The sequence below is a fragment of the Panthera pardus genome, unplaced genomic scaffold (genome assembly GCF_024362965.1).
Source record: "Panthera pardus isolate Hobbes unplaced genomic scaffold, ASM2436296v1 HiC_scaffold_8, whole genome shotgun sequence".
Classification (NCBI taxonomy): domain Eukaryota; kingdom Metazoa; phylum Chordata; class Mammalia; order Carnivora; family Felidae; genus Panthera; species Panthera pardus.
The window spans coordinates 144,963,937-144,989,998 of NW_026527013.1; the positions used below are offsets into that span (position 1 = coordinate 144,963,937).

General features: G+C 42.3%; 1 protein-coding gene across 4 annotated transcripts in view; it reads left to right on the forward strand.

Moving 5' to 3' along the window:
- The window catches only part of STRIP2 (striatin interacting protein 2), a 47,452-nt gene that overhangs the window by 12,260 nt on the left and 9,130 nt on the right, over positions 1-26,062 (forward strand). For 2 of the 4 annotated variants that reach the window (XM_019452707.2, XM_019452708.2), the window contains 13 exons: positions 388-456; positions 657-763; positions 2,139-2,266; positions 3,173-3,376; positions 4,673-4,908; positions 5,171-5,236; positions 5,938-6,001; positions 6,925-6,996; positions 9,848-9,922; positions 10,616-10,713; positions 11,189-11,315; positions 13,903-14,003; positions 16,954-17,020. In XM_019452707.2, the coding sequence (XP_019308252.1) occupies positions 388-456; positions 657-763; positions 2,139-2,266; positions 3,173-3,376; positions 4,673-4,908; positions 5,171-5,236; positions 5,938-6,001; positions 6,925-6,996; positions 9,848-9,922; positions 10,616-10,713; positions 11,189-11,315; positions 13,903-14,003; positions 16,954-17,020 (1,414 nt within the window). Of the gene's footprint in view, positions 1-387; positions 457-656; positions 764-2,138; positions 2,267-3,172; positions 3,377-4,672; positions 4,909-5,170; positions 5,237-5,937; positions 6,002-6,924; positions 6,997-9,847; positions 9,923-10,615; positions 10,714-11,188; positions 11,316-13,902; positions 14,004-16,953; positions 17,021-17,090; positions 18,463-26,062 lie in introns of those variants that run through there. The other 2 variants (XM_019452709.2, XM_053897163.1) reach the window with 2 other exon arrangements.

Consider the following 26,062-nt stretch of genomic DNA (forward strand, 5'->3'; position numbering starts at 1 on the left):
TCCTTGTGGGTCATAGCTCTAAAGGTGGCCTTGGTTGCTGCTGCCACTATAGTGATCCCTCATTTTATCTCAAGCCCATCACCCAGGAGTTTAAATAGGGCAAATTTAAAGGGTTGCTTAGCATCTACTTTGTATCCAGCACAGTACTAGGCACAATGTGGATTATAGGAGGGATTGTCACAGACCTTGCCCTTGCCCATCTTTACCGCAGACAAGCATTTACTGAGATGGCAGAGGAATTCTGTGGGCTCATTTACCTTAGACCAGTTTCTTTTAGCTACATAGCCAGGGAATAGCAGGTACTCAGGTTTGGGTATATGATAAGTGGGGATGCAGGATGTAAAGAGGATATCTGAGTTCCGCTTCTCTCTCTCCTCCCCACGGCAGCAACAGCCAGGCCTGTAGCAGTGCTCTTCGGAAACCAGCCATCTCCATTGCTGATAGCACAGAGCTCAGGTGAGTGGAGCTGGCCCTGGGATTGGAACAGGGGGTGGTCAGCAATGGGTTACCCTTTGCCCAAGTTCCCCAGACACACCCAGATTACTAATAGTTGCTAATTCCACTGGGTTGAGCTCCCACACGAATCCTCCCTGAGGTCTCTGACTACAGGTTAGGAGCTGCTTTGGGAACCTTTTGTAACCCTTCTATAACCCTAGGGTGCTGCTGAGTGTCATGTACCTATTGGTGGAAAATATCCGCCTGGAGCGAGAGACAGACTCCTGCCGGTGGAGGACAGCACGAGAGACCTTCCGCACTGAATTGAGTAAGAAGTGGCATTTGAGGAAGGAAGGGGATGAGGTGCTGGTAGTGGAGGGACATCTGCATAGTAGAAACAGAAAGCTCCCCTTCCTGCCAGCCTGCCTGCCTTCCTTCCTTCCTGACTTCCTCCCTCCCTCCCTCCCTGCCTCCCATTCTTCCTTCCTTCCTTTTTCAGAATTGGCATCCATTCTTTTATTCTTACTTTTTAAAAAATGTTTATTTTGAGAGAGAGAAAGAGAGAGTACACACAGGGGAAGGGCAGAGAGAGTGAGGGAGAGAGAATCCACGCTGTTAGCACAGAGCCCAATGTGGGGCTTGATCTCATGAACTCCAAGATCATGATCTGAGCTGAAACCAAGAGTCAGGCACTTAACCAACTGAGCCATTTGTTGCTCCTATTTTTTTTTTTTTTTTTTAAGTAGGCTCCTCACAGGGAGCAGAGCCTAACGCAGAGCTTGAACTCACAACCCTGAGATCAAGACTTGAACTGAGATCAAGAGTTGGATGCTTAACCAACTGAGCCACCCAGGCGTCCCTAGCATCCATTCTTTTAGGGCAGAGATACTGTGTGGCAGGCATGAAGACCTCGCTTGACTGCCCTTGTGTCTATGAATTAGGACCAATTACGTGTCATTTCTGTGCCTTGGTTTCCTTGGTTATAAATGGGGATAGCCATCCATCTCACATTTCATCATCAATCTCGCATGAAAAAATAAGTTGAATCAACTTGAAAATGTTAGTTGGTAATGTCATCAGACAGGGATAAGACACGAAGGCCTGCAGGATTTTTAAAATATATTCACTAAAGGACACCTGGGTGGCTCCGTTGGTTAAGCATCTGACTTCAGCTCGGGTCATCATCTCATGGTTTGTGAGTTCAAACCCCATATCGAGCTCTCCACTCTCAGCAAGGAGCCCGCTTTGAATCCTCTGTCTCCCTCTCTCTCTCTGCCCCTCCCCTGGTCACTTGCTCTCTTTCTCAATAAATAAATAAAATAAAATAGAATAAAATAAAATAAAATAAAATAAAATAAAATAAAATAAAATAAATAAAATAAAATTTCCACTGATGTGGAAAAGTGAGTTGTGATCCATGAAACGCATTGAATTCTTTGACCAGAAAACAACATCTTTATATTACTATTACTTCTAGTTTGGTATCTATCCCCAAGCTTGGGAGCTAAGCCATTTTACCTCCATGGCCTTCCTCCTTGCCCCTTCCCTCTGGGAACCCTGTAAGCCTCCTTCTAAGGAGCAAATACTCGAATTCTTTGGGGAAGCTAAGAGCCTTCCTCTGTGCTTCCAGACTCAGGATCACAGGAGCAGGGTTACAGCTACCCCATCCTCACTTCCTCACTCTTCTCCCTCCTCTCCCCCAGGCTTCTCCATGCATAATGAGGAGCCTTTTGCCCTTCTGCTTTTCTCCATGGTTACCAAGTTCTGCAGCGGCCTGGCTCCCCACTTTCCCATAAAGAAGGTCCTGCTTTTGCTCTGGAAGGTAGTCATGGTGAGTGACTGATTCCCCTGCCCCCACTCCCATCTCATCAAACCAGCAGTGCCCTCTGCCACTACCTCAGTTTCTTCTAGTCCGATCCCAGGAGGCTGGAGCTAGGCAGAATAAGGCAGCTGTTAGCCAATGGAGAGGAATCAGATGCTCTGTGTCAGAGCAGGTTACCTATTTCTGTTGGACTGACAGGAGATGTCACTCTATGAATTGGGGTGTCATTGTACCTTCCCATGATAGAGCTGACATTTTATGCAAAGAACACTGGTTGAGAGTTGGGAGATCTAGCCTCTGCTGATACTGAGGAACCTCGGGCAACTGTCTGTGCCTCTATTTTTCTAGCTATAAAATGTGGGACTTAGTGCCTGCCCTCCATCCAGATAAACAGAGGATTTGTTTTTAAAAAATGAAGTCCTTATAAATGTATGGTACAGCTTTGTTGCTAATTATTAAATCTGATCCTTCATCTCTGGCACCCACTCCACAGGACTGGTTGAACAACATACCCTGCAGGGCAAGCTCCATAGGGGGGAACTACCTTTTGACTGCAGAAAAAATTGAGTGACTCTGGGGCTTTATAGCATCTGGATGTGCTCCTTTAAAAAAGAGAACATAGTTCCCTGCTCCCTCCCCCCCCCCTTTTTTTTCAGTAGAAAGCCCTAGGAGTCCTTTTCCTAATTTCTGGTGATGTTTCCAGCCCTGAGTCTGTGTCAGTAAATAAATAATGCTTCATCCTGACCGCTGAGCTCCTAAGACTGGGGATGGTAACTCCATTTGCCCCTTACTGTTTTATTACTTCCTAATTCGGAAGGGGTCTAAGGGGACTGGAGATTGTGGTTCTTCCCTGACTTTTCTCCTGCTGACTTCCCTCTGTTCCTTTCCTCTGGCCCTTTCCTGTTTATACCTTAGTTTACCCTCGGTGGATTTGAGCATCTACAGGTTCTCAAAGTACAGAAGCGGGCAGAACTGGGGCTGCCTCCACTGGCTGAAGATAGCATCCAGGTGGTGAAGAGCATGCGTGCAGCCTCCCCGCCCTCTTATACCCTCGACCTGGGGGAGTCTCAACTGGCACCACCACCCTCTAAGCTGCGAGGTCGTCGTGGTTCTCGAAGGGTATGAACTAAAGCAGAGAGTGGTGCTGTGATACTAGTTGTCTAGAAATTAAGATTTTGAGCTACTCTGGATGTGGAAGGAATGGGCAGTAAATGACCCAGCTTATCCTGCCTCTGGTTGGCCCTGTGACTAACCTGAAACTAACATTGAGTCTAACCTTGGAGACTAACCTTGGAGTCTGTACTTTAGCCTCTGTCTCCCAGCTGCAGTAGGTTCCTGAGCTATCATGATGTGACATTATGGTATCGCATCATAGATCCATGTCTTGGTACAGAGTCATTGGCCTAGACCTAGTGTACCTGGAGTTCCCTAGCATTCTGGACAACAATTAGGGTATAATCCTGGAGTAGGGACCCAGATCACCTGAACAGAGCTCCCAGCAAATCCATGTGCCCAGGGTGAGGCACTTTATCATTTTCTTGACAGCAAGAAGGTTTACTCTGAGCCAGCCATGCTCTTGTCTGGCCCTGGAACTAGACGCTTACATTTAGGAGGTGATTGATTAGTGTTCTAGCTATAATCTGCATCCCTGGAAAGGTCAGAATGACAAGTTGCACTGACACTTGACCATGTACCCATGAACTCACCTCCCTGAAATACCTGAGCTCACCAATAATAGGTGACAGGACCAGACAATCATGTTCAGTAGTCTAGTCTACATAATCTATAATGTGATTTTTTTTAGGCTTTTTTTGTTTTATAAAGTAATGCTTACTCATTGTACAAAATTTGGAACAAATATAAAAATGTGAAGAAGGGAGGAAAAAAGAAAATCACCCACAAGCTTAACAAACCAAAGGCAGTCACTGTTAACTTTTTGGCCTATTTCTGTCCAACCTTTTTTTCTTTCTGCAACAAGATTTAAAATTCCAAACTTGCTTCCCTCTGCCTAGCAGCAAGCCTCTGTCCTCCTCTTCCTCAGTCAGCCAGCTGGTGTATACTCACAGAAGGCAAACTAATTGAATGTTCACCTAAGCAGAGCATAATTAGAAAGGAAAGTGCTGGGGGGGGGGCGGAGAAAAAAAGCATCCATGCTTTCTGAAAGCTAAGTAACTGACTTTGGGATTATCTGTGCTTTGTTCCCCAGCTTGGTTGCCTGAGAGGTACTTATCCTGGAATAGGGCCTGGTGGGGATACTAGGGTTGAGGTAGGGAAGGGGATATTCTCAGAAGAGCTGGGTTGTTACTCCACGTATCCTGAAGTCTAGCAGCCTGTGGGTAGAGGGTGACTTCAGACAAGGATGCTCAGAGTGAGGTCTCTGTATACCTTCTCTCTATCCTCCCAACCCCCGCCCAGCAACTCCTCACTAAGCAAGATAGCCTGGACATCTACAATGAAAGAGATCTCTTTAAGACTGAGGAACCAGCCACAGAGGAGGAAGAGGAGTCTGCTGGTGATGGAGAACGAACCTTAGATGGAGAGTTAGACCTGCTAGAGCAAGACCCCCTGGTGCCACCTCCACCTTCACAGGCACCCCTTTCTGCTGAGCGGGTGGCCTTTCCCAAGGGCCTACCTTGGGCCCCAAAGGTCAGGTAGGTTTGATACCTCCAGGACCCTGAGTTTGGGGATTAGAATCACTGAAGGCCCAGAGTGCAGTAGTCTAGCATTCAAGTCTCAAGCCTGGCTAGAAGTCAGAACTCCCAGGTTTGAAGTTTTCTCTGTTAGCGGCCATCTTCCCCCACTGCTCTAGTCATCCTATTGATGGGTTAGTAGCCCAGAAAGGGTCTGTCTCTCAAGGTTTGTTTTTGTTTTTTTTTTCCTTTTCTGGGGTTTGCCTCTCCACTCTCCTCTCAGACAGAAGGACATTGAGCACTTCTTGGAGATGAGCAGGAACAAATTCATCGGATTCACTCTGGGGCAGTAAGTGACTAGATGATCAGAACTGGCTATAGAGTGGTTTTTAGGGGGCCAGAGGAATGGGTGGCTGGAATGAGAGATGTTGCCCTGTAGTCATAGTGTAACCTAGAGCTACTGGGTCATGGGCATCTCCTACGACTACTTTGGGCTTGTGCCATGGAATTTTTTTCCTTCTAGTTTCTTAGAAGAACTCTTATGTTCTTAGCCAGGTGTAGGACTTAACAAGTCATTGCCTCTTGGGCTTCAATGTCCTCATGAGAGTGTTGGATTAGATGATCCCTAGGAAACCTTCCTGTTTTAATGGGCCAGAATTCTCTGAACAAGCAACATGGTCAGAACAGACCCAGTCTTTCCCCATTTCTCCTCCCTCATGAATTCCTCACACTGGCTGGCCCCTATAAAACTGAGAAAGTATTATTACAAGTGTTTCGCTGTAGTTGGGCTACATTCCCTTTTAGGGAACCTACTGCTCCCTGACAAAGTAAATCCCCAAAAAACTATATAAAAATCCAAATTTTCACAAGCACTTCTGTGTGGCATTGTTCTTTTTGTGTCTTATAGCAATAATGGGGGTACTGGAAGCTTATAGAGAAAGATCCAGAATACAGCATGTTGAAAGTGGCATGGTCCATGTAACTCTAGGGAATATCAGTAGTTCTGTATACTTTTGATGCTTATCATCTGGTATATCTCTCATTTCACAGGGACACAGACACCTTGGTTGGATTACCCAGGCCCATCCATGAGAGTGTGAAGACTTTAAAGCAGGTGACCAGAGTGGGCTCTCAGTCTCCAGGGATAGGGAGCCATCAAAACAAGTTGGATTACCTGAGTCCTGAGTATTGGCTCTTCTTCCAGACACATTCTGAACCAATTATTCTATATTTCCCCTGCAGGCATTTTGGCCAAAGAGGAAAAAATTAGGCCTCTCCCTACTTAAGCATTTTCCTACATTCAGATAGGGGGAAAGTTATCCTTCCTTCCTCTCATGGCTTTTTCCTCCTCCCACCCCTTGCTTCCTTTCCTCTCACTTCTTTGTCCCTATAGGGCCACTAACGTCCAAAGGCCCAGGATTAGTAGCGGTCTGCTCTGCATCCAAAGTGTATGCGAGCACAAAGAGTAAGAATAGTCGTCTCTTGCCTAGACCTTAAATTCTCCCTTACCCCATCATCATCACTCCATACACATGCACACACATATACTCACATGCAGCGAAATTCACCAGGCAATGGTCCAGGGGCATGGGCCTATTCTTTACTTCCCCTTGCCCTTGGTTGAAGGTAAATACTTAGGGATTTGCTGCTCTTCAACAAATACGGAAACAGAATAAACAGAAACACTGTATATGAAGCACTTGGCTCAATTATTAAGGGTACAAAGGTGAATAAGACTCCTGCCTTCAAAGAGTTCGTGTCCTATTTGGGGTAACAACCCATATACAGGACATTTCCTTATCATTGAGGAAGTTAAGCAAGAGGCTGGTACATATGTGATCAAAGCCCTCAGTATCTTTCTTCTTTTTTTTTTTAAGTAATCTCTACACCCAGCATCTCAACAACCCCAAGATCTAGAGTTGCACGCTGTTCAGACTGAGCCAGCCAGGTGTCCCCCACCCTTTGTTTACTTATTTATTTATCTATCTTATTTTTTTAGTGGCCTCAGCCTCTTAATTGATGTCTTTTCTTCCCCAGCACAAGTACATCTCCATTGCAGATATTCAGATCAAGAATGAGGAGGACCTGGAGAAGTGCCCCATGTCTTTGGTGAGTCAAGGGGGTCCTACACAGGAGGAGGAGGACAAGAGGAAATCTGTCTGCAGTGCTGTCACAGAACATGTGTGCATACTGTTGGGCTCTTACTGTGTGTACCATGCAAGGCAAGGTCCCTACTTTTTTGTGTGTGTGTTTTAGGTCCCTACTTTCATGATACGTTCGAGTTAGAGAAAAAAGAAAATAAGTAATTAAGGAAACAAGAAGACTATCAGAGAATGGAAGATAATGAAGAAAATTTAAATAGGATGACATGGTAGAGGCATCTGTCATGCAGTAGACTACTTTCAATTAGGCAGTCAGGATAGGTGGACCTCTGAGAAGGCGACAGCTAAGCTAAAATGTGAGGTACAAGAAGGAGTTGGCCATAGGAACATCAGGGGAAAGAGAATTCTAAGCAGAGGATACAGCCTTAACAAAGTGAGAGCAAGCTCGGAGTATTAGGGGTAGCGAACGAAGGCCTGTGGCAAGAGCACAGGCGTGAGGGGTGAGGTTGTGTGTGACAAAGTCAGGGAGTGGCCTGGAGCTACTTTACACAGGACTCCTAAGCAAAGATAGGGAGTGTGAAGTTGTTTCACAGTACAGAAGTAAGCCCTTGGAGATTTTAAGCAGGGGAGTGGCATGATCTAATTTATCTTTTCAAAACAATTGGCTCCTGTGTATAGACTTTACCAGAAAAGAGTGGAAGCAGGGTGATCAGTTAGAGGGCTCTTAAAATAGTCAAGGTGAGAAATGATGGTGATATGGAGTGGGGTAGTAATTACAGAAATAGGGAAAAGTGGAACAAATTTGGGTTTTATTTTGGAGGTGTAGCTGACAAGACTTGCTGGTCAGTTGGATGTGATTAGAAAGGCACGGAGGAATCAAGAATAAGAATCATTTGCCAACATGGGGAGTTCTGTTTCATCAAGAGTTCTATTTTGGTCATACTCAGTTTTAGATATCCATTAGGCAGCCATGCACATGAGCAGTCATGCAAATTGAATGTATAAATCTAGAGTTCTAAGAGAGAGGACTGGCTTAGAGAGATAAATTTGGGAGTTGTTGACTTACTGGACAGTGTTAAAACCATAGAATTGGCTGAGATAACCCAAGGAGGGAATGGAAATAGAGGAAGGAACCCAGGACAAAGCCCTGGGCACACCAGTATGTTGAGGGTAGGATGAGTCAGGAAAGGAGCCAGAAAAGAACAGTAAGAGAAACACTCAGTGATGTGGGAGAGAATGTGGGAGATTGTGATACTATAAAAACTAAGAAAATTTTTTTCTAGAAGGGAGTGATCAGCTGTGTCAAATGCTGCTGATAAATGGATAAGACTATAGGTGCCCATTGGATAGGACACCATGAAGATAACTGGTGACCTTGTTAAGAACAACCTCAAGTGAAAAGGTGGGGCTAGTAGCCTGGTTGGAGTATGTTAAAAAAGGAATGTAAAGAAAGGAGGTAGACAGTCAACACAGACAACATAGTTTTATTATAAAGAGAATAGAAATGGGATGGTAGCTGAAGGAGGATGTGGGGTCAAGGGAAGGTGTTTTATAGCCAGGAGATTCTAGAGTATGTTTATGTCCTAAAAGAGATGATCTTGCAGAGAGGAGACGATCGCAGAACTGATGTATTTGACAGAGCAAAAGGGTGAGAGATCCCCAGCACAAGTGGAGAGTTGGCCTTTAATAGAGCAGAGGCGGTTCATCCTTCATGTCGAGAAGGAAGGTAGAGAACCTGGTAGATTTGGTGTTGAGAAGATGAGGGGTGCCTGTCTGATTGCTTCTGTTTTCTCCATGAAGTATGACGCCAGGTTAGCAACTATTGAGGGGTTGTGGGGTGAGGGGATTGGTTTGAGGACAAGGGAAAAGGGAAGGTATGACATAGATCTTTTGGAGAGCAGGAAGGCAACCTTAGAGGATTGCCTGAGTTTATTGAATGCCCATTTAAGCAGCAGCTGAGTTATTCGGGATGGCAAGGGCCAGGTTATCCCTCCCTGCCTCAGGGAGGACCTCAGGCAGTGCCTCAGGTGCCTCAAGGCAGTGAACCTCGCCCTGGAATAGAGGTACCTTGTGAGAGGAAGGACTGCATTGGCCAAAGAGGACAATGGCCTGAGTAACCCCTTGAGCACTGGAGGCCCCTGTCCTCCCACTCTTATAAAAGGCTTAGATAGGGTCATCAAAGGATAAAGAGAGTTGTGCATAAGGGCCTTGTCATTAGGGAGGAAGGGATGTAGTAGGGGCTGTTGGAGAAGGAAAGAAAATAGCTTCTACCCAAAAGCTTCCCTGCTAATACTCCTTCCCGCCTCTCTGGGCCATGGGTTACCCAACTCCCTTATCAGCTTTCTCTACTGAGTTACCTACCTCTCACTTAAGAGCATTCTAGAGCTCTTGGATGGCCTCAGACTGACACCATAGGAAGTGCTTCTGTGTGGGGTATCTGTTCTAGTGTCCCAGGCATTCATGCACCCTGACTTAAGTTCCTGTGTGACCAGCAAAGCAGTGGTCTGAGCCAATTCCTAGGTAGGTGGTCTGATTCCTGATCTAACATGTGATGTGGAAAGAAGAATTCTGGATTGATTCCAGATAATGGGAAAACCAGAATCAGATTATCAGGGCTGGAAGAGTGCTCAGAGGACATCAGACCAGCCCAGTGATCCTAAAGAAGAGGAAACTAAGACCCAAAAAGGAAAAGTAGCTTACCCAAAGTGATACAATGAGTCATTAACACAGCTGGAATAAGAACCTAGATCTGACTCCGAGCTCAGTGCTCTTTTCATGCCACCCTTCACAACCAAGAAAACATAGCCTTTGGTCAACTGGAAAACGGCCTGGGCAAACTGTGTGTTTTCCTGCCATAGGGGGAAGAGGTGGTACCAGAGACACCATGTGAAATCCTCTACCAAGGCATGCTCTACAGCCTCCCCCAGTACATGGTAAGGAGATTGCTGGGCTGAGCTGCCCTTCTCTGCTGCAAGGAACAGACAGTTGAGAGCCATTTCAAGCTGAGCCATCCATCATTTGAGCTTATTTCCTGAGCATTCAACCCTGAGGCAAGGCATTGTCTAACACATGAGAATTCTGAGCTTTCCTCAGGGCTTCTCCAAGAGGAAGGAGGACTTGGCTTTACTCCCAAGTTCTTCTTTGGGAGGAGTGGAGAATAAGGTGGGATCCATGCAGGATGCATTGGGGGCCCTCCTTCTAAGTAAATATCCTCGACCCTTTGAAGTCTGCCATGGTCTGTCATGTCCTGGATAGCCTCAGGCTGAGTGGTGAGGATGTTGATGGTCAGGGTTAGAGGGAGGAAAGGGATAGAGGAGGTGAGATCATGCTTATACCTCTCACCTTATTTCTAGACATTGCCCCCTCACTCTCTTCCTTCCATCCTCTTCTTTAGAAAGAACAATCTTGAAGCAGAATAGCCTATAAGCTCCCTTCTGGGTCCATAGCCTCATAGGCAGGCCTCTCAGGATTAGGCACCTGTTTGCCCTTCTGGAGGCTGAGAAGATTTGGTCATTGAGGAATGGACATAGAGGAAGCCTTACTTCTCATAGGGCTGTTGAGGTATGGAAAAATAGTCTGTTGAATGGAATGGACAGAGATGGATCTCCTCATTTTCTACTTCCTAGATTGCTCTGCTTAAGATTCTACTGGCTGCAGCCCCCACCTCCAAGGCTAAGACAGACTCTATCAATATCCTGGCTGATGTCCTGCCTGAGGAGATGCCGTGAGTGCTTCAACTGGATTGGCTGCTGAATGCTAGCTGTTTCGTCTACAGTGTCTCTCTAGTCCCCACCCCACCTTGATAACCCTTGTAGGGATTGTCTCCAAAGATGTCTCCCCTCCCTTACCAGTAACCACTTTCCACTGGTGCTCTCTGCTAGGTTCTTTTTAGCTCAGAATTGAGGGTCTGCAGGGCAACATCAGTGCCAGACACTGACTGCGCAGGTATATGGGTCGACAAGGGCTGAACTTTGTCAAGGGCTGAACTTGCCAAAGGAAAGAGAAAAACAAAGAGAGCAGAGAGGCTTTTCTCCAGACAGGCTGGTAAGGGGTAGCTCTGGAGGTTTCCCAGCATAGAAGTTCAGATCTGCCAAGTTCTGGTTCTGTTGTATATGTTGTCTCTGACCCAAATACCTGGGTCCTTGTAGGCCTCTCTCTACGGCTACTCTCTGCACTGACTCCTCCTCTCCTCATTATAGCATCACTGTTCTTCAGAGCATGAAGTTGGGAATCGATGTGAACAGGCACAAGGAGATCATCGTAAAGAGTATCTCTGCTCTGCTCCTGCTACTCCTCAAACACTTCAAACTGAACCATATCTACCAGGTGAGCAGCTAGCAGTGCTCCTCCACAGGTCTCAGGTGTCCCTCAGGCCCTGCTTCCCAAAGAGAGGATGCAGGGGCCTTTGTAGTCCAGTTGAACATCTTCCAGCCTTTTCTATGTCTTCCTCAGGGAATCTCTATACCTGTTGCATAGGCTTGCATGGGGCTGGGGCCGGGGTGGGGGGGGGGGGGTTGAAGTGGGATGTGAGGTGCAGACATCTGTGTCCTTTGAATATTATCCAAGGGTTGTAGGTAAGAATTCTTCACTTCTTGGGAATGTGCCCAGCCAGCTTTGAAGCAGTAGAAGACAGGATTCAACCATTCCATTAAAAAAAAAAAAAAAAAAAAAGGAAAAAGTATGTTGAGCATACCTTTCTATATGTGAAGCACTTTTCTAACGTTTGAGATAGAATTCTGAATAATGCACAGTTTTGGCTCTTAAGGGCTTTGAAGTCTTGTACAAGGTATGGATATATAAATAGCTAATTATGGAATGGTAAGTGCAGGATACAGGTAAGTATTAGCTGGTAATCCAACCTGAGATGGGGAAGAGGTGACTTCTAACCTGAGTCCTAAAGAAACAGATGTTAGCCAAGATATGGGAGTTGTCAGGGAGGGAAGATGGGAAGCCTTTCAAGCAGAAATGTTAATTTGTGAAAGTCCAGAGGAGAGAGAGCGAGAGCAAAGTACCTTTGGAAACTGATTAAATGTTGCTGGAGTTCTGCCTGGGGTGGGGGGAGATGGGGAGGGCTGGTGATACATGAAGCTAGAGACGATGGCAGGGAGCAGATCACACAGTTGATAGCACACGGTTATTGAGTACTTCTAATGTGCCCGGCACTCTATTAAGTTCCTATGGGTTCTCATTTAATTCTCTTAATTAACCCTATGAGGTAGGTCTTATTTTATCACTGTTTTATAGATAAAGAAACCGAGATTTCCTAAGAAACCTTTCCTAAGAAAGGTTAAGAAGCCTTTTCCCCATGAAGGCATTGTTTGCCATGCTAAGGAGTTTGGACTTGATACTGTGGGCTTTGCCAAGATATGGGGGAACCTGGGAGCAGAGAATGGATGGTCTCTGTGATGAGAACATGGGGAGGAGACGGAGACTTCTCATGACTGCTCAGTGTCTCTGCTCCATTGCCCTCCTAAGAAGTCAGAACCAAGCTTGTTGCTAGAACAGCAGGTTCTCGGAGTACACAGAGGCTCCTGCAGGCTCTGTGTCCTTGAGGTTTGACTATATAATCAGGGTATTTCTCCACATTAGTACATCCAGAGACATCTTTGGGTGTGTTACGGGTGTCCTGGGTACTCACACTTCTTCTGCCAATGTTTGCTGAGCAACAGCAGGGCTGGGAGGAGAAGGGGTGGGTGGGAGATGGTGTTCCTAGTAGAAAGAACAGAGAACTGTGGATATGTTTTTCTGTCTGCTTCTCTTGGTGGGCAGTATGTGGATCAACAGCCAGACAGGTGGGTGGCTTGATGGGCCTTGCCAGTGTGTGTCAGTGTCAGTGAATCCCAACAAGTCTACAGATACGTCTCTAACTGAAAAACATTTTCCATAACTTCATAGTGGGTATGTATTGGCTGCTCCATCTGGAGCTTTGGAAAATACCCTGGGTCAGCTGCCAGGGAGAAAATATTTGAGCAGAAGAAAGAAATGGGCAGCCCAAGCTGACTCCCCACCTCTAACCACACGCCCAGGGGCAGAGGGCAGCTTGGTTTGTTTCCATGGCTACCTCTTGGTGACCAGGAAAAGCTGAGGGATTTAAAACACCACAATTTTCTGCTTTTTCAACACAGTTTCTGTACTGTCCCAGTAGTCTGGGTTCTGGATCTGGAGCACACTGTATCTGATGCTCCTCAGTGTATCACAGGCAAAACCTAGGTGATGCAACTCCATGACACTGCCCACTAGGTTTTCCCAGACACAAACCCCATCCAAATTCAAGCGAGCAAAATGGAACCCCTATGTTCGGGTGTTTAGCCATCAAAGAGATCTTGGACTTATTCTCAGTGCAGGGCTTTTATTGATCCATTCGTTAATATACTGATATTGTAAGTACAGGGATAATACAGTGAACCACATAGACTCATGCTGGAGCCCACATTCCAGTGGTTCACTTGGTTACTTACTGTGTGCCATATCCATCCTGACTGAGTGATGCCAGCAGTTGCTGGGAGTAAGCTACACCTGTTTCTGCTATATCAATCACTGTGGAAACACTATGAGCCAGAGGTTTGGTATGGAAGACAACTCCCTCAGGGAGCCTTCCTTTCTTGTTGAGCTTAGGAACAAATTTCACAGCGATTCCTTCTATTTACCTGGAGTGGGATTTTCTTTCTGGCTTGGTTGTGTTTTGTGCTTTTGGTCAGCTTCTTGCAACAACGTACACACACTGAAGATTGTCCTCCATGTAGGATGAGCTGGCTGATGATGCTTCTCCCATTTCTCAGGATGGGTGATAACATAAGTGGACACTGGATATTCTTAGGAATGGATATTAGAGTTGTACTTGCCTATCTTTTTCATACACACTTTCTATTCTCCCCCAAATAAGCAACCTTTCTGTTTGGATCTTTTAATTCAGTTTGAATATGTATCACAACATTTGGTGTTTGCCAACTGCATTCCTTTGATCCTGAAGTTCTTCAATCAAAATATCTTGTCCTACATCACTGCCAAAAACAGGTATGGACACTGGACAGATTTATTTCAAAGGTCTTTTTTGGAATGGATTGAGAAATATACATCTCTGAGCCTTTCAGTTCTCCTTGTGTCCCTAGTCCCTTCAATGTTAGAGCTGTCACTCTTAAATTTAATTTCCTTAAAGTGTAAGTTGATGATGGGGTGCGTGGTTTGGCCTCTTCACAGAGGTATTTGTATTTTAACAGTTTTGAAAACTGAAAAATGTCATGATTCAAATAAATAAAACTGTAACACTGAAATTTTAGCCCTATGGCAGAAGGATCCAGAAGATATTTTTTTGTGAAACAGACTTCTTATTTGGCCAGCCCTGATTTTAGTATAAATCATAAGTTGGATCAATTATGCTTCTTTGTAAATTGTAGTCTTATACTGAATTTGTAACTGAAGGTAAATAATAGATCCTTACTTATCAGTTTGTAATAAGACAAATATAGGGTATTTTATTTAATCTCCTCGACGCTAAGAGGTATTACAAATTTTATTCCCATTTCACCAAGTAGGAAACAAATTCAGAGAGCTTAATTGACTTGCTCAAGATTAACATGCTAGTGAGACCACTTAAGTAAGCAGTAGAGGCAGGATCAAAACACAAAATTGTTTTCTGGTCACAATCGCTATGAATACAAATTGCTTTCCACTCCTCCAGCCAAATGGGGACTTGGGGGTTACAGAGTAAATCCTTGTTCTTTAGTTTGCTACTTCCACAAGAACTGGAAGCATGCTAATTAAAGTTTACCAGAAATGCTTTTACCAGAGGCAGAGCTCCTAAAGTAGAAGTAAGAAGGCTGATGTGATTACTTGGGTTGACTGGAAAGCACCAGGAGATGGTGCCTCACCAGTCTTGTCAGTACTGCCTGAAAATCCACCATAGAGAGGCAGCCTACTTATATACGTAGTTTAAAATAAAACATACACATGGAACCCAGAGTCATGAGACCTGCCATTTGCTAGCTATGTAATCTAAGTAAGGACATTTTTTTTTTTTGAGCCACAGTATTTTCATCTTATGATGAAAATAATACGTCCTCTGACTATATCATAGAGATTTTATATAAGCATTAATTAAGAGAAACATACAAGAGTCCTGTTCCACATTTCCGGGGTTGGAGATCCATCCTTGGATCAATCAAGTATGGCTGGGGTTCAGGAACTAAATACCTACCCTGCACCATGGGCATAGACGGGAGGGGCAGACAATCTGATAGGTGTCTATTGGGTTCCATTTGGAATTGGAAGAGTGGTAGTGCCAGCCTACATCATTTACTAAGATTGGCTTGGATAAGATGGTCCTCTTTTGCATCACCTGTAAGCTTTACTGTTGCATGATCCCTGAAAACTTGGAGCACTCCTACATCCTTATTGCACAGTTTTATCATGGCTTTTATAATCCAGATAGATATTCCAGAAACTTGTAACTTTATTTTTGGCCCCCTTAGGCTAGAATTCCGTTCACTGAGACTGCAACACATCCATCTTTGATTTCCCACCCCCATTTCCTGGTTGCCAGCACCTACATAGCCATGGGGCTTTGTCTGTGGGAGGTGGGTAGATAAGTGGATTCGCCAGCCAAGAAAGTTTATCCTAATGGAGCAGTACAGAACTGGCAACCCTGGGAGAATCCAGTAGAGTGAATTGAAATGATGAGCAACGTTATAGGTTGTTCCACTGCCCTCTCTTCTTCTATCTTGGTTCCCCTAGGTTATCGTTGTGAGTTTCTGGGACAAAGGTAAATATTTCTAGGTAAACAAATTGTTTACCAAAGAGTTTTGGTTTGTTTTTTTTGTTTGTTTTTTCAACATCTATTTATTTTGAGAGAAAGAGACACAGCAGGAAAGGGGCAGAGAGAGAGGGAGACACAGAATCCTAAGGAGGCTCCAGGCTCTGAGCTGTCAGCACAGAGCCCGACGTGGGGCTCGAACTCACGAGCTGTGAGATCATGACCTGAGCCGAAGTCGGACACTTAACCGACTGAGCCACCCAGGCACCCCTGCTTGGATAGAGTTTTGACTTTTGAAATGTAGGGTCAGGTCCAAGAAACCCCATACTCCTCTTTATAGCCCCTGCTTTGACAACATCCTTTATCCATTTCCAACTGCACTAGTTCAGATGGATTGTTTATAAACCTTACGGAATGTCAGAACCAGAGGAAGCATTAGAGATGAGCTAAATTCTGCATTGTACCAACAAAGAAAGGAGAAAAGGAAAGCAAGAACTGTAATTTTGAGTAATTCTGTCTCTGTCGTCATGCAGTGCCTCATTTCCCCTGCCTACTCATGCCTGCTTCTCTGGGCTCACTGCAGAGCCTCCAGCTCCCTTGCAGTCCCCCACTGTGGGTTTCGGGGACAGATGCCATTGCCATTCTTGAACTACTAGATCGGCCCTGCTGTAGGAAACTGCCTCTGTCTTAAGCTTCCTTCAGGAGTGGCTTCTGTGATTATTTCCCAGAGCTTCTGGCTTCCAGAAACATTTGGTAAAGGACACAGGAGAGAGCTTCATTTCATCCTCACATCCACAGATTGTTAGTAATTGGGCAGCAAGTTTGAAGGTTGGGCAGCATCTCTGGGAACGCAGTTCACACATACACACAAGCATACACTTAAATGCAAAAACACAAATGCACACAATTGTCCATGCATTTTAAAGAAGGGAGGAGAAAGGTGGCTATCCTACAGGCTCTCTTGCTGGTCTCTTTTGCATCTCCCAGATGAGGGGCCAGCCTGAAGGAACTCTGTTTGTTCCTCTCACGACTGAGGAAAGGAGACTGGAGCTGGAGTTTCCTGGCACCACAACCCTCAGTTTCAGCTGAGGTCACTAAGCGCTTTGGGAAATAGATGGGGCCTGCTGGAGAGAAATAACTCCTGCCATTTCAGATACTGCCATGTTTTGCCATCGCTATTTCCCTAAAGCCTGTCCCTTTCTCTGTGTCCTGCAGCATCTCAGTCCTGGATTACCCTTGCTGTACCATCCAGGATTTGCCGGAGCTTACTACAGAGAGTCTGGTAAGCAGAGGGGAATTTGGTAGCTTTTGAAATTGCCAGGCTGGTATTTACTCTTCCATTTCTTCTTCAGCCTCCTCATGCCCCTGGTTTGAGAGTCTCAGATCAATAAAGGCATATTGGCAAGAGCACAGAGGCAGTGGGGGCTTAGAGCTGCTGACCCAGTTGAGCAAAATTGGGAAAAGCTGCGCATCATAATTTGCAGAGAAGAGAAAAGGGTCAGTGACAAACACTAAGGAGGAGAGGGAATTTAGAAAGATAATGGGACTGAAATTGAATGTGAACATCTGTGCTAAATGACAGGACAATCTCTACTGGTCTATTCCAAACAATGATCTGTCTCCTTTCTGCTGTGTCACACAGGCTATTCACTTTTCATTTTCATATAGATTGTAAAAAGTAGAAGTGTACCTTGCTTAGGTCCCTCTAAGCCAAAAGTTGGTAATAGCCACAGAAGATTGACCCAGAAATTTCTTCATCCTGGAAACAACTTTAAGCAAATCAGAAAGTTCTTCAGCATTATTTTGAATTTCATGAAATGGACTAATCAACAGCATATTGAAGATCAATTGTCTGCCATGTAGATATACCCCCTAAGATATACTGAGTTCACACCCTCACCCTGTTGCATTTACTTGGTTATCTATATTTGTTTCTCCATTTAACTGAAAACTCCTTGAAGGAAGAGTTTCCTTCAAGGAAGGAATGAAGAGCATCATCTTCATTTTTATATCCCCAGAGTGTAGCACTATGGTACATGGAAGGAGCTCAAATGCTGAATGACTGGATGATAGCACCCACGTGTCCCCCAACTTTAATACCTGCAAAACATGGTATATCCGAAAAGTATATTATACACAAATAGAATAAGACCTTCGTGGTACAGGTTTTATAGAACCATAGGATTCTTCGCTGGAGGGGAACTGAGAGCCATTTAGCCCAACCCCCTGTTTCAGAGATGAAAAACCAGAAGGCCCAGTGGATGAAGTGACTTATCATAGTCCACTCCTCATAGATGACAGATCCTGAATTAGAAAATGACCCGTGTCCTAAGATATTAAATCTAGCACCCTTTTTAGCATCAGGGCAGAGATTTCCTGTCTTACTTAGATGTGGTCTCAGAAGCCAAGGAAGCTCGGAGCTTCTTATGCCTATAGAGAGAGGTAATAAGTTGTCTAACAACCCTGTTTATGCACATGATGTTATTCAGTCTATAAAATACTGTAAGGGGTGCCTAGATGGCTCAGTCAGTTGAGCATCCGACTCTTGATTTCAGCTCAGGTCATGATCTCACAGTTCGTGAGTTCAAGCCCTGTGTCAGGCTCTGCACTGACAGTGCGGAGCCTGCTTGGGATTCTCTCCTCTCTCTTCCTCTCCTCCGCTCACGTGTGCACTCCGCGTGCTGTCTCTCTCAAAATAAAGAAATAAACTTTAAAATAACTGTATATGCTTGATATTACTGTTTTATGGATGGAGAATTTAACTGCCAAAAGCTTAAGTTGAAAGTAGCAGAGCCTGGGGCGCCTGGGTGGCTCAGTCGGTTAAGGGGCCGACTTTGGCTCAGGTCACAATCTCACGTTCTGTGAGTTCGAGCCCCGCGTCGGGCTCTGGGCTGATGGCTCAGATCCTGGAGCCTGCTTCCGGTTCTGTGTCTCCCTCTCTCTCTGCCCCTCCCCCGTTCATGCTCTGTCTCTCTCTGTCTCGAAATAAATAAATGTTAAAAAAAAATTAAAAAAAAAAAAAAAAAAAAAAAAAGAAAGTAGCAGAGCCAGGGTGAGACTTACATCCCTACCATTCAGAGTTGGAATGAGGAAAGCACTTTCCCACAGAAAACAGTGGTATACAGCATTAAAGTGCTACTGTTAGTAGGGCATTTCAAAACATAAAGTCAGCTTTTAATGGCTGAAATCTATTTCTTAGTGCAATATGTTCTTTTTTCTCAATCCCACATATAGAAAATTGATGGAAATTCTACCTTCAAATATCTTTTGATGGATCTTTGAGGATATGAGCATAAAATTATTGAAGTAATTGTCATGCCTCTGAGAAGATTTTATTGTTATCCATGAGCAGGTGAAAGCACGTATCTATTCTAAATAAAAGTTCATGCTAGGTAGTCCTCTCCTTTCTGTGAAGCAACAGTGGCACCTGGTGGTTTCATTTGGTAACCACAGATTTTTCTCGCTTGAATTCATGGTACTAGTACTCCCCCTGAGCCCAATCATGGGCTTAAGTAACTAGCAAGTTTACTCCACGTAGGTCCTCAACATAATGGTTTGTTTATCTAAACTGATGGCTTCTGTACTCAGAAAAGACTAATGTTCATATGAGTAAGATTTATCTCTTTTCCAGGCGCAATAAATTCATTGTAAACAGAAAATGAACTGGGTTTTTATAAATGTGTAGGATTTTCTTTAAATAATATTGCAATTTTTTTTCCTGGTTATAAAATCAGTATATACCATTGTAGAAAATGGGCTAAATACAGAAAAATAATGGGAAGAAAACAAAAATACCTTAATTACACTGCCTACATGTAACTACTGTTAACGTTTTGCTGCAATCACCATATATGTACATATTCATTCATATATATACACACACATTATTTAAAAGAATAAGGACTTTGGGTTGTGTTTCAATTTATATGATAAAATTTAAATCACAATGTGACTTTAAACATATTTGAGAACATAATTTTTTTTTAAGTTTATTTTTTTACTTTGAGAGAAAGAGCAAGCTGGGGAGGGGCAGAGAAAGAGAGAGAATCCTAAGCAGACTCCACACTGCAAGCATAGAGCCCGATGTAGGGCTCAAACCCACAAACCATGAGACTGAGCCAAAACCTAGAGTCAGACACTCAACCAGCTGAGCCGCCCAGGCGCCCAAGAACATAATTTTTAATAGCTACACACAATATTCCTCTTCTTAATTTTCTTAATTGATTGTTTTCTACTACTGTTGGGGTTTTCTGTGTAACTCCAAAATGAACATCCTCACACATGAATCTTTGACTTTGTCTCTGATTATCTAAGATAGATTCCTAGAAATAGAATTACTCAGCTGAGGTAGTCTTGGTTCATATTTTCTCAGTTCTCTGAATTCGAACTGAGTTCAACTTCATCTAGAACTCCAGTTGCACATTAAATGGACATGAAATAAGGTCAAAGTTAAAGGCACTTTCTAAAGTCTTCCCATTTTGTCAACCTGTTTAGCTCTACAATAAGACATCCTTACCCATGTACTGAGAAGTTTCCCTACGTACCTGGTATAGGAAGGCTTACAATTTTTGGATCTCCAAATGTCTATATTCAAATTCAATCCATTAAAGTAGGAAAAAATTAAATTCCAAACATAGAAGGGTAATGAATGCATGATTGTGTGGAAGATAGGTTGCTAGAAAAGTCAGTGATATGGCTTCAGCAAGTATTGTAGAATACTCATCATCTGAATGGTTATTTGGGGCAGTGGAATAAAAAGTAGAGTGAGCAAGATGATGCTTTGGGGGATGGAATATACTGATCCTTTATGTATTAACATCTCTTTCCATATTTATGTATATATTAGAACATACATAATGTTATTACAATAATGTATTTCTAACTTATAAGTAAACATGTATATTTAGGATTGCACACAAAAATTATTTACTGAGAGATATGTGCAATAAAAAGTTTAGAAACATCACTGCTTTAGAGTATGTTGAAACGATGGTAAGTTTGTAGGTCAGCTTTCTTTGTCGTCTGTTGGCCCTAAAGAGAAATCCTACAGATTACACCCCTTCCTCCTTTCCTCTCCTATTTGACAGATATTTGGGCCCCAAAAATGTGGCAAGTTCTGTGTAAATCCATTGTCACTGCTGCCAAGCCAACTCAGTTCAAAATGCTTGTTGTTTTTCTACAGAAAGTGATTTAATAACACCAGCATCACATACAAAGAAGGGCATATTTTGAACAATGTAGATGTTCAGGTAGGCCTATAGATTAAGGATGAAGGAATGAGAAAAAGTGGTATATGTGGAATCTCTGAGTATCAGAGCTAGAGGTTTCTCAATATCTTGCCGAATCGCATCCTTGACTGATGAGGAAATGAAGTATTGTCCGGGTAGAGCCAAAATAGTGGGTCAGAATTTACGTGACTTGGCCATTTGCAAAGAAACATTTGGCATTTCCTTTTAGATATATGTAAATAAAATTATTAAGTTAATTTTTAAAAGGTAGTTCATTGCAAATTCCTCAAATTTGGGTTTGACTTACATTCAGAAAGATCTATAAAATTATGTTCATATCACTTAAATTTATGCACCTGATCCTTTCATCTATCCTTATTAAATTTTGTTTTTATAACTTCCTAATCCAGATATTTTTAGATATCCCAGAAGATTTTTGTTGTTGTGTTTTTAGTTTTTATTTTCTTATTGGAATATAATCATGTTCAAGTATTAAGGTCTCTAACATTCATTTCAGACATTATTTAACCAATGATTTGTGACCATCACTATTTAAAACCACAATTGCCTTTAGCATTATTGTTTCTCTGTTCTAGATATAATGCAAACACATCATAAGGTAAATATCCAATTTTCTATGAGGTATATTTATATAGAGGATAGAGGAAGAACCATGGATAAATGTTTTTTTTACCATTTTATCATTTTTCTTGTTAAAACAGCATTTCTGTTATGGGTATGAGATTAGAATGTATGGAATGAGTTTTCAAATTCAAATGTGCAGATCCCTCTCCAGGGTGCAAATAATAGTTTGTTTTGCTAAAGCTCCCCAAATGATTTTGACATTTTCTCTTCTCCTTCCTCCTTTTTTTACTCATACCACTTAAGAATTACAGCTCTCTTTTATGATATCTAGGTCCTTAATCCAGCAGTGCCTTAACTGTCAGAAATCCATATGATAAGGGAATTCTTCTATAGTGATTGGGAAAAGAAATTCCTTTTTTGGGGGGGAGGGGTAGGGAAGAAATTCTAAGCTAGAAATATGAATTCATTTTCAGTTGTGTGAACCACAATAACGGAACGAATAAAAGAATCATTTCCCGAGAAATGGTTATTATTGTGAATTTACAATAATTAAGTGTTAAAACCTAGCAAATGTTTTTTTTTTTTCAAATAGGTTCAAATAAATGCAAGACTGACATGGCGTGGAACACCTGAAGCCCAAAGCAAAGAAATAGACTAGTTTGTAATATAGAAAAGGCAGACAGAACTACAGCTCTAAATTACCTTGATCAAGTAGGTTGTAGGTTGTAGAAGTTCCATGTGTAAAAAGGGAGAGATTGGGCCATTAGGTGAACATAAACTTTTCCTGGACTATGAAACTCCCATGGAGTCATTACATAACAACCAAGTTAATATTAGAAACTCTGATTTTCACTGAAAAGCTGGTTATCAATCTGAAAATAAGAATCATCACTAGGGACTTTAATAAGCTGAGAAGGTTTGTGATGTATTAGATTTAACACTTAGCAGTACTTCTTTGTTTTTGTTTTTGTTTTTTTTTTAAGTTTTTATTTATTTATTTATTTATTTAAGTAATCTCTACCCCCAACATGGGGCTCGAACTCACAACCCTGAGATCAAGAGTTGCATGCTCTTTGGACTGAGCCAGCCAGGTGCCCCTAGCAGCACTTCAAAGGTTCAGTCTGATCATAGACTGACCGAACTCAGTCAGATGTTCCCCTTTACAACTGGAAACCTAATTATTGTCGTTGTTGTTGTTTCTGGAAACTATTAGGCTTGTTTGAAATAACGATTATAATAGGACTTAAGAAAGTTTCTTTACCATTAGGTTTTGAAGAAGCTGAGAAAGCAGGGGATCAAATCAAATTTTCTCTCAGGAGATCATCTTCTGTGTCTAGGATTCCAGAAGGGCAACCAGAAGATGAACAGTAAATAAAGAACAGTAAATAAAGATGAACTGTAAATAGTGTTATAATTCAATCAGTTACTGGAAATAGAGGTTCAAGCTCTGGTTGGGGCACTTATGTGAACTTAAGCAAGCCCTTCCTTTCCCTGAGCCTCAGGTTTTGCTTCTGTGGATGACAGAATTGGACTAGACTTAGCCAAGTCTAAAAGCTGAGTCTCTTTTAGTGCTCAGATTCCAACCAATTTGATTTCCTCAGTACAAAAGGAAGAAACACTCTGTTCTTTCAGCAGTCTTTTGAGTTAATTATCCACATAACTGGCGTAAGCCTCTGTTTTTATTTGGCTTGGCTCAGTCAGCTGGGCTAAGATGGATCTTGAGAACGGAATCTTTGTAGTGCCTTAGAGATGCTATGAAAGGGTAGGATGTGATCCCTGAACTGAATTTTTAGACCTCAGTTGTATGTAAATAAAAATTTTTAGTTGTTTTTGGTTTTAATTCCAGTGTAATTAATATACAGTATTGCATTAATTTCAGGTGTACAATATAGTGATTTAGTAATTCTATGCATTACTCAGTGTTAATCATGATAAGTGTACTCTTAATCTCCATCATCTATTTCACCCATTTCCCCCACCACCTCCCCTCTGGTAACTTTCCGTTTGTTCTCTATAATTAAGAGTCTCTTAGTTTGTCTTTCTCTTTTTTCCTTTGCTCATTCATTTTGTTTCTTAAATTCCACTTATGAGTGAAATCATATGGTATTTGTCTTTCTCTAATTTATTTCACTTAGCATTATACTGTCTAACTCCATCCATGTTGTTTCAAATGGCAAGATTTCATTCTTTTTTATGGCTGAAAAATAATCCATTGTGTGTATATATATATATATATATATATACACACACACACGTATATATATGTGTATATATATATATACATATATATACGTGTGTGTGTGTATATATATATATATATATATGTATATATACACATATATACCCCATCTTCTTTATCCATTTATCTATGGATGGACACTTGTGCTGCTTCTATATCTTGGCTATTGTAAGTAATGCTTCAGTAAACATAGGGGTGCATGTATCCCTTTGAATTAGTGTTTTTGTATTTTGGGGGTAAATACCATGTAGTGTGATTACTGGATCATAGGGTAGTTCTGTTTCTAACTTTTTGAGGAACCAGTTTGCATTCTTACCAACAATGTAAGAGAGTTCCTTTTTCTACACATCCTTGCCCACATTTGTTGTTTCTTATGTTTTTTGTTTTGGCCATTCTGACAGGTATGAGGTGATCTCTCATTTTAGTTTTGATTTACATTTCCCTGATAAGTGATATTGAGCATCTTTTCATGTGTCTGTTGCCAGCTATATGTCTTCTTTGGAGAAATGTCTGTTCATGTCTTTAGCCCATTTTAAAATTGTATTATTTGTCTTTTGGGGGTTAAGTTGTATCAGTTCTTTATATATCTGGGGTACTAACCCTTTATCAGACATGTCATTTGCAAATATCTTCTCCCATTCCATAGGTTGCCTTTTAGTTTTGTTGATTGTTTTCTTCGCTGTGCAGAAGCTTTGTATTTTAATGTAGTCCCAATAGTTTATTTTTGCTTCTGTTGCTCTTGCCTCAGAAGACAGATCTTGAAAAATAGTGCTACTGCCGATGTTAGAGAAATTACTGCCTGTCCTCTCTTCTAGGATTCTTATGGTTTCAGGTCTCACATGTAGGTCTTTTATCCATTTTGAGCCTATTTTTCTGTATGGTAAAAGAAAGTGGTCCAGTTTTATTTTTTTGCCTATAGCTGTCCAGTTTTCCCAGCACCATTTGTTGAAGAAACTGTCTTTTTCTCAATGTATATTCTTTCCTCCTTTGTCAAAAATTAATTGACCAAAAAAAAATTAATTGACCATTTAATTGTGGATTTATTTCTGGATTTTCTATTCTGTTCTATTGATCTGTGTGTTTTTGTGCCAGTACCATACTGTTTTGATGACTACCACTTTGTAATATAACTTGAAGTCTGGAATTGTAATACCTCCAGTTTTTTCTCTTTCAAGATTGCTTTGCTATTCAGGGTCTTCTGCGGTTCCATACAAATTTTAGGATTGTTTGTTCTAGTTCTGTGAAAAATGCTGTTGGTATTTTGTTGGGGATTGCATTACATCTGTAGATTGCTTTGGGTTGTATGGCCATTTTAATAATACTTTTTTTTTTTCAATCCATGAGCATGGAATGCCTTTCCATTTCTTTGGTCCTCTTTGGTTTCTTTCATCAGTGTTTTATAGTTCTCACAGTACAGGTCTTTCACTTCTTTGGTTAGGTTTATTCCTAGGCATTTTATTATTTTGGGTACAATTCTAAGTGGAATTATTTTTGTAAACATATGCTTATGCTACCGAAACATGGGCAAATGTTTTCTTTTTTAATTTTCGCTGGTAGAACGTGAGTTAAGGTCTTGCTTTGGATAGTGTGAAGTATCAGAAACAAGAGAATATGACCAAGTGCTGCTGTTCACAATATATATCTCCCCACAAAAGTATACATCTTAATCAATATGCTGAGTCCTGCCCTCCCCAAAAAAGAGAAAGAAGGGGATTTGCCTTGAGTGAACATAAATAAATAAAAAATCCCTCACGTCTGGCAAATCTGAAAAGACACCCATGGAACTAAAGGTCTGCTGGAAAATTATTGTCTGTTAGGTTGGAACAAGGCAGAAGGCTTGAGCAGGGCTTCATGTAGAGCCTGCTGCTGCAAACAGACACCAAGCCTGGGAGCGGCTGTCCTGAGAGAGCCTTTGACTAGCATGTGTTCTTTCAGTGCCCACTTCAGGCAGCATCTGGTGATGCAGGAAGTGGGGCTAGTTTTAGTCAGTGGGGAAGTATTATCAGAAAGAAAAGAGCAAGGCCCTGGGCAGATGAGACTATCTTCAGGAGGGAACTGAGATGTCGTTCCTGGGACTCTTGAGAGTGAGCTTTGAGGAAAAGGCAGCCACGATCAGCTTACTTTCATTTAAAACTTCACTTTTGAGCCAAGTGGAGAAAGTCAGAGTAAATCACAGGGTTATTGAATGATCAGAGGTGAAAGAATCTTTTTTTTTTTTTTTAATGTTTTTATTTACTTGAGAGACAGAGCATGAGCAGGGGAGGGGCAGAGA